At 42.8% G+C, this 14,873-nt stretch overlaps 1 protein-coding gene across 1 annotated transcript in view; it reads left to right on the top strand.

The window, feature by feature from the left end:
- The window catches only part of FNDC1 (fibronectin type III domain containing 1), a 73,052-nt gene that overhangs the window by 38,997 nt on the left and 19,182 nt on the right, over positions 1–14,873 (top strand). The window contains exons 9-14 of the mRNA XM_086745517.1: positions 1,645–1,766; positions 3,525–3,636; positions 4,595–4,975; positions 10,224–10,289; positions 12,242–12,403; positions 14,370–14,600. Of these exons, the coding sequence (XP_086601643.1) occupies positions 1,645–1,766; positions 3,525–3,636; positions 4,595–4,975; positions 10,224–10,289; positions 12,242–12,403; positions 14,370–14,600 (1,074 nt within the window). The remainder of the gene's footprint in view (positions 1–1,644; positions 1,767–3,524; positions 3,637–4,594; positions 4,976–10,223; positions 10,290–12,241; positions 12,404–14,369; positions 14,601–14,873) is intronic.

The following is a 14,873-nucleotide window of genomic DNA, read 5'->3' as shown; positions in this document are numbered from 1 at the left end:
GTTATTTAGTATAATATGTTACTTTTTATTTTGGCGGTTCTCAGTGAGCCCAGTTTTTGAGGTCATTGCCTATTCGGTGTAATGTGGTGCCCCAGGCCTTCAGTCCTGTGGTTTGATCTGCACAGAATCCAATGGTCCACAGAGGAGATGACAGAGTTGGGTACTAAATTGGAAAAAAGTCTGTGTTTCTTATTGAGCAATGACTTCACTGAATGCTTGCTGAAGGCACATTTGTACTTGGAATATGACAGCCTCTCAGGTGTATTGCTCTTCAACACATGGATTACTAAAAGGCTATTGTAGGTTATATAGTGCTACCTTGCCCACGCCTAGGCAGTGAGGTGTTTCCTCATGCTGTCCTGGCATTCTAGTTAATTAATTTTTAAGCCACTTTCCTCTTTTTTCTAAGTGACAGCTCAGGGTTGCACATTCCTATTGAGGACTGCTCTCATCACGATCAGGCCCTCTAATACTTTTATTGACTGTGGTTTACCCCGAAATGATAGAGGCTTGCCTCCTGGCAGAATATCTACTGACCCTGAGTAGTGGAACAGAGAATGCACTACACGTCAAGGTGTGTCATCTCTTGATTCCTTATGTCACCTATGGAGAATCCCAGACAATCTCAGTGACTTTGCTAGGTAGAAATATTTTTTCTCCCTTCAGTACATGGACATCCAAAGTAGTATTGAGTGACCTGAGTGTTTTAGTAAATACCTTCTATGCTATATGTAGATAACAATGTTTTGTTCAGGTGACCTCACTGTTATACAGGGAGGACCATATGCAGCTGGGCTATACTTTGGTCAGACTCACTGTTGTGTAGAGGTCCACCAGCTTGCAGAGCTTTAAGATGGGAGTGGACCTTAAATGGAGGATGAGATGCATGGCCAGCTTACTGCTAGCCTTGCAATTGGGAAGTTAATAGCCAAGGAGCATTCAGTTTCTATATATAATTTTTTTTCTTTCGGTTAATATATGTGGGTTTTTTTCATATATATTTTTCTGGAGGCAAGTCCCTGAGCTAGGATGTGAAAATTACTGCCATTTCTGAGCTGGGGGCCTGCAGCTCAGTGCCACTGCTTCTCCGCTTCTGAGCTGAGTGTGCCTCTGAGTAGCAGTGTTTTTTCAATTAGAGGAGAGCCCTTTGTTTTACAGGTTAAAAAAAAAATGGAGGTAATTCCCATCCCCTCTCGTTTCAGTTTGTCAGTAGAGCTTTGTATAAGGATAGGATTGAACAAGTGGTTGTGTGTAATGGTGGTTTCTTCCTTCACTCCGCTCTTCAAATGTTTACAAAGATCACAATTTAATGGCTGTAGTGCCATCTAGAAATGTTGCCCTGCTTTCTTAAGAAAGCAAGAGAGAATAAAGAGACCAAATAAATGTGGTAGAAACAAACCATAAGTGTTTAACCTCTTCAGAAGAAACCGTTTCAGATACTTATGTCAGCTGCAGGGATCTGACATTGTCACAACAGTTGCTCCAAGCAGAAATGAAATGCCTGGTTTGCCAAATGTGGTGAGGGCTCTTTCTGCTCTTGTTTATGTCCAGAGTGGTCAGAAAATGCATTTCTTTGCATTTTAAAATGTGTTTTGTAGGTTGCACAGCTTTATTCAGAATAGTGTGTTTTCTGCTCTGTTTCAGGCTACAATGGCAAACCTAATCTTACAACAAAAAATGGAAATGGAAATGGAAAAGTAATACCTGGTAATAATGGAAAACCAAGTGGACAGAGAGTAATCAATGGCCCTCAAGGAACAAAGTGGGTAGGGTGACCTTCTCTCCAAATTCAAGATGCTTTGGACTTTTATTGTACTTACATTTTCATTAAGAAAAGAAAGGAGAACAGTGCCCTCAGCAATGAAGGTGTAAAGTGAGGTTATACTTAGTGATCTAGTTTCTACTGTTCCATTGAAATCTAATGACAAATTCTGCATTTCATAATGTGAACATTTTAAATGTCTGATTTAAAGCCTGATGACTTGAATTTTCAGCTATAGCGTTACTCTGTAAATTTAGTGAAATATTTATTCCTCAAAGTAAGTGGGACTTATGCTCCCCAGTGACTCAGGGCTTGCCTTCTGTGTGACATGAGTGGGGACTGCATGGGATAGCTGCTGTGAAAGATGCGTTCAGCAATGCTTCTCCCAGACTCACCCTCTGGGAAGAAGCTCGTGAGCACGAGTATCGAAGTGTAAAGTTACTCCATAAGTGTCACAATGCTTTAAGTGCACATATGTAGATATCTTTAAGCATTTTGCCATTCGTACAGACATATTTCCAGAAGAGCTCAGATGCCATTGATAGGAAAGCCTGCATGCCCAGACCTTGTCTTTTAAAATCCTTTCCAGTGAGTTTATAACCAACGGATGCATGGAAGGAGCTGATGTTTCCTGTGTACTTGCCCATATGCTGAGCAGGAGGAGACTGTGACCAACATCCCTGACATCAGTAGAGCTGCTCACACACGGCATGACACATAAAGACTTCTATGTTATGGCCAACTTCAATGTTACCATTTGTTTTAGACTAACATAAAAAGGTGCATCAAGTGTTTCACAGTCAAGGGAGGCATTTTGAAAAGCATGCCCAAAGCCCTTTAAATACATCCCAGAAAGTGGACTAAAAAGGTCATTGCGAGGCTTTGGGGCATCTCCCTCTACACTGTGAGAAGAGGGCATTGTTGCAAGCAGGACAAACACCTTGTAAAGCAAGAGGATCTATGTAAACATCTGGGGCCTGGAGGGCTTCAGAGACTGATCTCATGGTCTACTATCCCTCCTGTTCCAGTCGTTTCCCCGGCATCAAAGATAAGTCTGTCTTGCCAACCTGGAAATGCTGCTCATGTCCTCTTCCCAGTTTCCTCCCAGGACTTAACATCTTTTGCATTTTTGTGTTCTGTGGCTCAGTGTCTGTTACCTCAGGTTAAAACAGCATACAATTCAGATATTTTGGGTTGAAATAGCAACAAGGACTGGATTTTAACTGCAGTTACCTCCTGAATTCAATCCAAGCTCTCAGACAGATTTGTTTTATGAGACACAGGTTTTTCTTCAGTCTCCTACTCCAATTAAAATCGCAGCTACTTTGTTTGCACTGCCATTTCAAACTAAATTAACTAGTTTATTTTTTCCTTTTTTTTTAAGTTAGTAGACGTATTTTGAAAGCCCATCTTGAAAAGGATTCAGGGTCATACTCAATATTACAGGAATTTAACTTAGGAGTTGTGCAGCCCAAGAACATCAAGGGAGTTGCTCCTTTATACGTGAGAGCTACAGTGGGTGACACCAATATTGTTGTTGTGCAGCTCTGGATCCCCACTACTCAGGATTTGCTTTCTTCAGCTGTGATTTTTCAGTGATTACTATACAATCAGTAACTTACTTTTAAAAGTCTGAGGGTGTTGTTGTAGCCGTTCCTGAACATCCCACTTAGCATCTGAATTTCCTCAGGATTTCTGTTGCTGTGAAATTTCATTTCATTTCCTCTTGTGTTAGCTAAACTTGTCCATCTGTTGCTTTTAGATTGTAGATCTTGACCGAGGGCTAGTGTTAAATGTTGAAGGAAAATACCTCCAAGACTCCCAAGGCAACCCTCTCCGAGTGAAATTAGGAGGGGATGGACGTACAATAGTTGGTAAGTAACAGCTTCCTTCTTACAGAAAAGGAAAATGTAGTTTTTGTGTACATGGTACAAGTCTTTGAGCTGTTGAATGCTTCAGGCATCCTCAAGTCCCATGCAAACCATTTGGAGTTGCTTGTACCTTGGGTCTCCATCAGACAGTCAGCACATTGCAGGACCCAGGGAGGCTTTAGGACATCCTATGCAACTCTAGAGTATGAGGCAGCAGGAATCACCCAAGCTCATCTCATTTGTATCATCATTAGAAAGGACTGAAGAACTGAGCAAGAATAAGGATTGATGCTTGTTTATATCTTTGTATACATAGAAATAATTATTCCCCACCACTAGCAGTGTGCCAGCCATATGTATGTGATTATTTTATTTTTTCTTCTGAAACTGACCACAAATAGCAAAAAACTCTGTGTGTGGTCTGTGGAAACACTGCTGTTTGCATACCAGCCCACCTGCATAGATCTCTTGAATGCAAGTTCAGTGCCTGCTGTTAAACTGGTTACCATTAATATTGGCCATATCCCGAATTTAGCACAAAATTTTATCCGTAGTGACAGCATCTCACCAGGTCACCCCGGTTTTTCCTTGCACATGTTTGAGATTAGGGAGCAGAATATGGTCCGTTCATCAACAGTTATGAGACCGACAGATTAAATGCAGGCACTGTCTCCATGTTGTGATTCTGAAGTGAAACCTCCCTGCAGTCTTCCCAAGAAGTGTTTATCAGACAGCTGATAAAAGTGAACACCACTGTAGGTTATCTGAGGTTCTTCTGAACCATTTTCCAGTTTCCTTAGTCATGACTGCTAGATAACAACCACCTTCTCTCTCAACTTAGTCACAGGAGGCTCTAATCACACTCTCAATGTTCTTGTGGTGTCTACTGTTGATAAATACCATGCTATAAGCCTGAAATGGATTAATAGTGAGATTTTTTTGTTTTATTTTTCTCTCCTAGATGAAAAGGGTGCCCCAATGGTGAGTCCTGATGGATTACCTTTGTTTGGACACGGCAGATTCAGTAAACCTGTAGCAAGTGCACAAGATAAACCAATAATAAGTCTTGGAGGGAAACCTCTGATTGGTCTTGAAATGATTAAGAAAACAACCACTCCCTCTACTACTACTACAACAAGGCCCCCAACAACTACCACAACAACAACTACAACCACTACAACAACTGTTGCTACAACTACCACCACCACTCCTGAACCGACCACCACTGAACCACCCACTGAGAAACCACCCCCAACCTGTCCTCCAGGCACCTATGGGGAGTATGATGACGAGGGCAACTTGCTGTTGGGATTCGATGGCCTGCCAGAGTGCAATGCAGAAGGTAACTTAATTTTCTACTGTTTGAGCTTACTTGGTTGTGCTGTTTGTACAGCGCAGTTACACAAATGTAAAGCGGGAAAGAATCTGCCTCTGAAGATTTTGGTCTCTGTCATCAGGTAGGAGCCGAGATCAGAGCAGCTGAAGAAGGGTCTGGCTGTTAAAAGGTTTTCATTGGAAAACATCAACTTTCCTGAAGGCTGAAGTTTCTCATGGAAATATGTTGATTTCAGCAAAATTCTTACGTTGTGTTGAATCCAGTTTTGGCACAAGCATAGGCAGTAGTTTTGGGGTCAAAGCACTCACATATAAGGAAGTCCTCACTCCAGTTCAGGGCAGGATAGGACCTGAAGGCACTGTACATTTTGACTATTTTGTGTTAATTTCTCACAATAAATTCTGAAAAGTCTCTCTTTTGAGCCATAGTGGGACTAGCTTTTTCAAAACGAGATTCTTGTTCTCTTGCCAGCCCTCAGAGATAGAGATTATCTAGCAGGAATGTAGCACAGCACGATGAAGCTGGTGAAGGACAGCCCTGGCTCTGCACAGATAAGGCAGAGAGTTGTACACTAATTTCTTTCTCATCTGAAAATCTAAAACAATGTTGGTGCATGTCATTATTTCCCTGTTGCAGTTATACAAGCTTAGGATGTGGTGCCAAGCTGAAATCCAAAGTAAACAAATATAAATGCACTGGAATCTTTGGGCGTTGAGCCTGTTCCTACCACGTTTTACCCTTTCGTCACCTGAATGTTGCATTGCAAACCAGTTAGCTGCTTATTTTGCAAAATCAGATCAGGGAGCACCATGCTAGTCCTTGTACTTTCCATTTGTAGGTAATCCCCAACTCAGTCTAGAAATGGGCAGTAGCAGCATGGCCATGACCTGAACAACAGGTTGGCAGGCAGATATCTGCCAACCGCAGTAGCCAGTTTTAATGGGAAATGAAACCCCCTTAGATTTCCCCCGTTCACCTATGTCTCTGAAGCCAGAGTAGATTTACAAGTAGGTCGTGTAACCGTGGCCTAGGAAGCTGAGCTATCGCTTTGAAGAGTGCAGAGGTATGGAAAGATGTGGCTTCAGCAACTCACAGTGAGTCTAAGGATGGCATCTTTGGGAAGGATCTCAGAAGCAGAAGACTGAAAATTCTCTTACTGGCTACTGAGGGTAAGTAATAAGTCAGATATGTCAGTGCCTTGTACAGGTGGAATTACAGTGATTTATTTAACAATTAGCCCCGTGTTTGAAGGGTGTATTTGTAGATGTACATATGGGGGTGCTTGCAGATGTACATATGCATGGATGTGTACACACATAAACATATGCATATAAAAAAGACAATCATTGTTAGATATTTCTCTGAAGAGTTTTGGTTTTCCCTTTGATGCTTTCGTTGTTCTTAATTGTATTTACAAAGGTGTTATAAATATTGTTATATATGGTCACTCTGGTATTTTCAAAGTTGCCTAAAGGGGACCATGATTTTTAGTAGAGTTAGAGTCCCTCCCACTCCCATTGGCTTCTTTTGCTTACCTTAAATGTTGCTTAGGTCCTGTATTTGATTTGATACCTGAAGGACCTCTTCTGAGAATACATATTGTAAGAACAGTAAGAGTTCATGAAATATGACTGGAGTTAATCTGAGTGTAGGCTCCAGAAGCTGAACAACAAAAAGCTTTGCAGTATTATTTTCAGCAGAGTTGCAGGCTGGGGAATTTTCATCTGATTTTATGAACATTTAAAAACATTCTACTTGGAGTTTATGCCTTCTACCAGATGGGCTTCCTGAATCCTTGAATTTTGTTTTGAACTAGTTTTTTACACAGGCTGCACGTTCAGTGAGAATGGCCCTTAAGTCACTCCTCAGCTGTCTGGCATTTTGACAGTATGTCTGCAAATGCATCACAGTGGAAGACTGAAAGGAGAAGATGATGCTGGATTTCTACTTCTTACCTCCTGTATAGCCTGAGCTATATAGTCCCTACCTGGCAATTATGAAAGTTTTTCTCAAGAGTAATAGTTAGGGTTTTTTGTTTTGTTTTGGTGTTTGTTTTTTTTTTTTGCATCCTGGTGACCTGCCTCAACATTTGACAAACTCAGGAAAACAAACTGCCTGTTCCACAAAGGAACTCGCTTGAAAAGAAAGCATCTTTGTGGTATTTATTTAATGATGGCTGATTTTGTTTAACAAGTGCAGTGTCTATTTCAAGAGGGATAAACAACTACTACTTAAACTAACAAAACATTTAGTGTCTTTTTCCCTTGACCATTTCCAAATCATACTTTTATGTTGTCTTTCCCTTTAATCTGAGTCTGGAAAATACTCTAGATTGTTTGATGAAGTACTTTTTCTGCCAAAGCTTGATATTTGTTGCTAAGTAAGTGCTTTACTCACAAACAGCCGAGGGCTGCAAGTGCCAAAACCCACTGCCAAACATTCTACTTAAGCTTTGGCAAATTTGCTTACTCTCTGGCAGGATTTTTTGCTCAGTCCAGCAGAATTTATTGTCAACATTTCACTGGATTCAGCAGTCTTCAACTTTCAAGAAGGAGTTTGACCACACGAGCATGTTTTGTTGGTGAAATCAGCTAAACTTTTTTCATGAACTCACAAGGAGAAAAATGGTAAAGTCTTAGCCACGTGTTAGGTATGATAAAATCAAGCGATGGTTGCGCAGTCCACTGTCCTTACAGGTGCCAAAAGACTATGGCAAGCAATCACAGCAAGATTAGCCTCATTTGGTACAGACAGGGTTCACTGAAGAGCTGCCGCGAAGAGTAATGGAGCAAGCTGGAGAACTGCAGCTGATTGAGATATATATATATATACAGAAAATTACAAAATGAGAGGTCTTTTGGGAAGTACCGCTGTTGTCTCCATGCCACAGCTAATCCTAAAGAAGCACAGACAACGAAGTAGAAGAGGCTGAACAAGTACAAAAATGACCTCTCAATGACTTTTTTGCCTCAGTCTTCACCAGTGAGGGCTCTAGCCACATCACCCAAGTTGCAAAAGGCAAAAGCAGAGACTGGGAGAGTGAAGAACTGCCCACTGTAGCAGAAGAGCATATTTGGGACCATCTAAGGAACCTGAAGTTGCACAAGTCCATGGGACCCGATGAGATGCGTCCGAGGGTCCTGAAGTAACTGGCAGATGAAGTTGCCAAGCCGCTGTCCATCATATTTGAGAAGTCATTGCAGTCTGGTGAGGTTCCCGCCGACTGGAAAAGGGGTAACATTATCCCATTTTTAAAAAGAGAAACAAAGAAGACACAGGGAACTACAGGTTAGTCAATCTCACATCTGTACCTGGCAAGGTCATGGAGCACATTCTCCTGGAAACCATGCTAAGGCACATGGGAAATAAGGAGGTGATTGGTGACAGCCAGCATGGCTTCACTGAGCGCGAATCGTGCCTGACCAACGTGGTGGCCTTCTATGGTGAGATTACAGCTTCAGTGGACAAGAGACGAGAAACAGACATCATCTACCTGGACTTCTGCAAGGCATTTGACACTGTCTTGCACAACGTCCTTCTCTCTAACCTGGAGAGGCGTGGATTTAATTGATGGACCACTTGGTGGATAAGGTATTGGCTGAATGGCCACACTCAAAGAGTTTTGGTCATTGACTCAATGTCATAGTGGAGACCAGTGATGAGTGGAATTCCTCAGGGGTCAGTGTTGGGACCAGCCCTGTTCAACGTCTTTGTTGGCGACATGGACAGTGGAATAGAGTGCACCCTCAGCCAGTACATGGACAACACCAAGCTGTGTGGTGCGGTCAACATGCTGGAGGGGAGGGATGCCATCCAGAGGGACCTTGACAGGCCGGAGAGGTGGGCCCATGAGTATCTCAGGAAGTTCAACAAGGCCAAGTGCAAGGTCCTGCACCTGGGTTGGGGCAATCCCAAGCACAAATACAGACTGGGCAGAGAATGGATCAAGGGCAGCTCTGAGGAGAAGGACTTGGGTGTGCTGTTGGACAAGAAGCTCAACATGAGGTGACAATGCACACTTGCAGCTCAGCAAACCAGCCGCATCCTGGGCTGCATCAAAAGAAGAATGGTCAGCAGGTTGAGGGAGGTGTTTCTGCCCCTCTACTCTGCTCTCGTGAGACCCCACCTGGAGTACGGCTTTCAGCTCTGGAGCCCTCAGTATAAGAAGAACATGGACCTGTTGGAGTGAGTCCAGAGGAGGGCCACAGATGATAAAAGGGCTGGAGCACCTCTCCTGTGAGGCCAGGCTGAGAGAGTTGGGGCTGTTCAGCCTGGAGAAGAAGAGGCTCCGGGGAGACCTTATAGCGGTCTTCCAGTACCTAAAGAGAGCTTATAGGAAAGATGAGGAGAAACTCTTTAGCGGGGCCTATTGTGATAGGACAAGGGGCAATGGTTTTAATATAGGAGGAAGCAGATTCAGAGTGGACAGAAGTAACACATTTATTACAATGAGGGTGGTGGAACACTGGAACAGGTTGCCCAGAGAGATGGTGGATGCCCCATCCCTGGAAACATTCAAGGCCAGGTTGGATGGAGCTCTGAGCAACCTGATCTGGTTGGAGATGTCCCTGCTCCTTGCAGGGAGGTTGGACTAGTTGGCATTTAAAGGTCCCTTCCAACCCAAAGTATTCTATGATTCTAAAAATAGAAAATAAAATTTGTGTTTTACTGGATGTATGTAGGCCAAAGAGTGACTAGCTCATAGATGTGAGTAAGTTGAAATCTGCCTGTGAAGGACTTCAAATTTCTGCATATCTGAGTCTCTTGTTTACTTAGATGTAGTCCAAGGTAAGTGCATACACTATAGATGTTGGTTGATGCTGGCTCAAGTTTTCAGTTTATTTTAATTGCTTGATTGGTTTTTTTGCGTATGAATTTATCATGTTTGCTGCTCCTGAGAGTATAATGTGTGGTCAAATCCTGACCTGAGTGTTATGTGGTTGCTGGCAGCCTGCCTTCACGCCAGAGCTGCTGGGGCCCAGGGCAGAGCTCCTGGAACGTGCGTTACTCTTGATTTTGAGCAGCAGCCCTGAACCCATTTTCCCCCAGCAAAACTCCTGGCTGCTGCAGTTAGCTACTCATCTGTTACTCTAAATATGCAGAGCATATTTAGAAAACTAAGTGGTTATCTTATTTCTTTACAAATCAACCGGCTAAAGATTTTTTAAAACTTTATTGCAGGAAGTATTTTATTAGGGGGATAGGAATGAGATCGTTGAATTCTTACAGCACTTTTTTCTTTCTCCTTCAACAGATACATTCTCAGGACTGGATTCAGATGTAACAGCAACTCCAGAGGCATATGTGATATATGATGATGGTACTGTTTAACTGTGAAAGTTTATTGCAAATGGCATGTTTGGGGTTGTTTTTTTCCCTGTCTTCTTTCTTTGGAATTGGGTTCGAGGGGCCAGGTTGGTGATTGGGAGATTAAACAAGCAGTGGTGAGCTGGAAAAGCTTTCCAGAGTCCTGCATCACATGTGAAGGCAACTGTTTCTGGATGTGAAAGTCTCTTTCTATCGGTCTTGCAATCTACCAGGAACCTATTGTGGAAATAAATTGCGTTCAGAGCTGGGTCATGCAGTCACCTCTTCAATCCTAGATTTACTTCCTCCGGTGTGACTTCTAACTCCAGCCCAGTCGAAGTCAATACACTTTTCTAAAATAGAAAATCCAAATAACATCTGAGCCATAGAAACTTGAAAAACCTTCGTGAGTTCTTAGCACTCTACAGGATGGTGAATATTTCTTGTCTTTTTTTTTTGATGTGTAGTCAGCATTTGGATTATAAAACATGCTTGTACTGAATGAGATCACCTACATATAAAATAATTAATCTGCTGAATTCCTGTGGAATTCAAATCAAAGAGATTTGAAATCAGATAGAAGGAGAAGAGGGAAAGATTTTTGCAGAGTTATTTTCATGACGTCTTGATGTTATAATCCAGGACACACAAAAGTTAACTGAAGAGGAAGCCTGAAGTCCCAGCATTTAATTATAATTTTGCATAGGGAATGCAAATTCTCAGTTACTGGAACTAGCATTCACTTTCTGCCATTAGTGACTTCTGGTGTTCTGCCCCTTTTAATCCTCAGATTCCTGCTCCTACCCCCACATACTAAAGTGGACAGGTACAGACCTCTGTTAAACTCAAAGCTTTATAGTAGAATTTATGACTTTAGAATTAAAAAAAAATGTGTTTTTTTTCTTTTTGGATGCAGTGCTGGGATCTTAAGTCAAACCAACAATAGCAACAGAAAAACATTTTAAAAGAGAAAGCAGAAACTGAGAGGAAAATACCATAGACTTTAATGCTTTTTATTCTGATAATTTCATACTGAAGCCAACATTTAGAATGTGGGGAGGAGAAGATGAACTAAAAACTGCACAAGTCCTACATCCCGTGTTCCTTACATCCCCATGAAATAGGAATATCTTCAGTGCAAAGGTCTTTCGCAAGGACTTCCTTTAGGTGCAGATCACCTGCAAGAAAGCGAATGCTTTAGCAGTTTAAGCAGAAAACACTCAAAGTCATGAGCTGAGTCCCACAGCCTGTATGAGGACACAGCAGGGATGCCAGATGCTTAATTACCTTCATTTTGTGTGTCAATCTGGTAGCGCAGTAGCTTTTCAAAGAACACTGTCTTTAATAACACTGGATATCAAGCAGAACTGAATATCAGGAGGTTCATGTGGGCCAGTTTGCCTTCCCTCATGGCCCTAATGGGACCATGGCAAGTACAAGACTCTATTCCTCTTAGGTTGCAGGAAGGTTTAAGAGCAGCATGAATAAGCCCTAGCATTTTAGAATAATAACATAGAGTTTTCTTTAAAAGTCATTTTTTCACTCCCTTATCTTCTTCCTTTTGCATCTTAGGGCTGTGGCCAGGGAATTGATTACTGTGCTGTCTTCTCTTGAGGGTTGTGAGGGAAGGTGGCAGATGGAGCACATTCAGGATATTGCTGTATGAATACATTCGTTTATTGTCATGCTTTTTTACCTATGTGAGCAAGGTCTAAATCTGAAATGGCACTAATATTCTAAGGCAAAGACTTTGTGCTCACCGTCCATCAGTTTGGTAGAAACCCTTGCAAGGCTGAGGTGTGACCAACCCTGACTTAGACGCCCACAAGGAGTGTGTGGCAGTGAGGGCAGGGTGTGTGGCACTCCTTTGGGGCTGTAACTGGTGGCAGAAATGTTTTCTGTCTCATAGTTAAACCAAAATAATATGAAGCAAGCTAACATTTTTGTCTTATGTTTCCTCTGAAGACTACGAGTTTTTTGAGAGCACTTTGCCACCAACCACCACCACTGTCACCACCACCACTGCTTCTACGACGACAGAATTAGAAGTTGTCTATCCGGAGACTAGCGTTGTTGGCACTGGCCCTGTGTCGGAATATGATATTGCTGGGAAGAAGCGGTTCACTGGTAAGGATGTCCTTTGGTTTATGTAGCTTACTACTTGTGCTGCAAAGAACTCTTTTTCTAGCAAGGTCAGCCCTTAAGCTGACACCATTGCGCACATACATCCAACAGACTAGTGTGTGGTCTGTGTAAGGACTACCACTTGGGAAGCCCAATCAGCAGTACTTTATTCATAGCTTTGATGCTTGCATGTCCACATGTGGACCCACATTGATTTTGTTGAAGCACTGCAAACCTCTTTGTACTTTTTCAGCGTAAGTGCTCTGCTTTGTATTCTGCATCATGTTTGGTTTAGATGAAGTCAGTAAGAAAGCAAGAGTGTCTACGTGGGTGCTCAGTTTAGCTCAGCCACATCATTTTAAATTCACACCAGTAGTTCACTCACTGTAAGTTTCCATGTAGGTGTGAGTCTTCCTCACTGACCTGTGCAACCCCAGTGATTTCACCCACCTTTCACAAGTATGTATGCCAAAGGTGTGCTTCAGAGTCAAGGAATGAATGGTATTTTGGATATGAACTTTCCAAAAACCAAAACCCATAGAGATAAATTTGACTTTGCTATTTGTATCTTTGATTGGTAGAAGGAACCTGGTGAAGGAACCCCGAATACATTGACATGAGCCATGAGACTGGCTCCTGTGTACGTGAGCCATTCAAGTGTGTAGGTAGGTGCTGCAGCCCTGACTTCAGAGCTGCTCTGCCTCTTTGTCAGAGGAGCAGCTAGGGACCAGACCAGAGGGATTTGGAGGTGGTACGGCCTTGCATTCCAGCCAGACTGATGACCCCCTCTTAGCCCTTGGCAGACCTCAGGCATTTGAACTGAGGTCAGGTCAGCTGCTGGCTCACCTGACATTTCAGATGGGAGTTCAGGGCATGGAGAGTCAGCTTTGACTAATGTCTTGCCTTCCCGTCCAATATCCACAAGCTTCATGTGGCTTAGAGTGGAGCTTTGCTGCTGGAGTAAAAGATTTGTTTTTATGTATGCCAAGACTTTTTCCAGTGCATCTTCAGTTTCCCTGTCCAAACAATTTCATGATGTTTCTATTCAGCTCTCTCACTGACAGTGCTGCTTGATTCATTTAGCTGGAGAGGCTAAAATTAACTCCATTGCAAGATCTGGAAAAAATCCCTTTAGGGCATGAAATCCAATAAGATAAACCAAGAAATGTTGGTTTATGAACATTTCAAGGCACTAGGGAAATAATATTACCATTTCAATGAATTGTATTATTGCAACTGAATAAACATTTCCAAAGCAAGTTTTATAGTCCTTACTTTGAATGTTACAATGACTTTTAAGGCAATAAAAAGATGGTTTAATCTTTTCCTGAACTGAAGTGCAATTCCAGTCAGTATAAAGCTTTTAAAAATAGAAGTTACAGGTTGGGAGCACATGCCTGGAAGGCAGGGACTCATGACTCCTGGTCCCTTAATACCCAGGGGACCACAGTAATAATCCCTTCATTTAACCTGGTTGGACTTCACCTTGGAATTACTCTTCCTGTTCCCTCTGTTATTTCACTCCAGCTTCAGGATGTTTGTGTAGGAACCAGCCACTTAGACGATCTAAGGCCCTGGCAGGGATCTGTTCCCACGTGTGGAAAGGCAGAGAGTTTGGGTGACATTTTCACCTTCCAGAGCAGCTGGAGGTAGCGTGCGGAGGGTCCTGCGGTCAGACCGCTCTCTTCTGCCTCTCGTAGCAAAGATGATCCTTCTGTCTCTGCATAATTGGGTACAGCTGTGAGTGTGGGGGTAGACCTGAATATTGGCATCCCGTTCCTCCTGCTCGTCATCAAGTTGAGTGCAAGCCATGCTTTGTTGGCAGCAGTGAACTGGGCTGGAAAAGGAGGAATTTTAGAACTCATGAGACAAGTTGACTCCCTTATTTTCAGGAAGTTGCCAGCCTGTGTGCTTCTCTGTGTTATCTACAAACTGCTAACTAAATGCCACTCCTCCCTGTCTCTTCCAGCTCCTTATGTGACCTATCTCAATAAAGATCCAGCAGCCCCCTGCTCCTTGACAGAGGCCCTGGAGCACTTCCAAGTGGAAAGCCTCAATGAAATCATCCCTAATGACCTCAGAGAGAAAGATCTGCGTCCCCTGAAAGCCCCTCACAACATCACTGTTGTGGCAGTCGAAGGCTGTCACTCCTTTGTCATCGTGGACTGGGACAAACCTGCTCAAGGAGACATGGTAACAGGTACTCTCCTGAGGGTTGCTTTCCTGATGGGGTAGTGGAAAAGGGGAATGTTTTCTTAAATGACCATTTTTATCTTAAACTGAGCCAACAGCTCTTGAAGTTCTCTTTCCTCTGCAATTTTCTGAGGGAGGTGATCTACTTTCTGAGGCGCGAGAAAGGTCCCTCTGTCATCCCTCAGTGCCAGACTGACCAGCTCATGTTGGTCCAGATATCTCAGGATTTTGGCACTAATTTTGTGCCAGTGGTTCTGAAGCCACTGCTTGTCGCCTGTAT

This window comes from Chlamydotis macqueenii, chromosome 3 (genome assembly GCF_036417535.1).
Source record: "Chlamydotis macqueenii isolate bChlMac1 chromosome 3, bChlMac1.mat, whole genome shotgun sequence".
Lineage (NCBI taxonomy): Eukaryota > Metazoa > Chordata > Aves > Otidiformes > Otididae > Chlamydotis > Chlamydotis macqueenii.
This window is presented reverse-complemented; position numbering and strand designations above follow the sequence as displayed.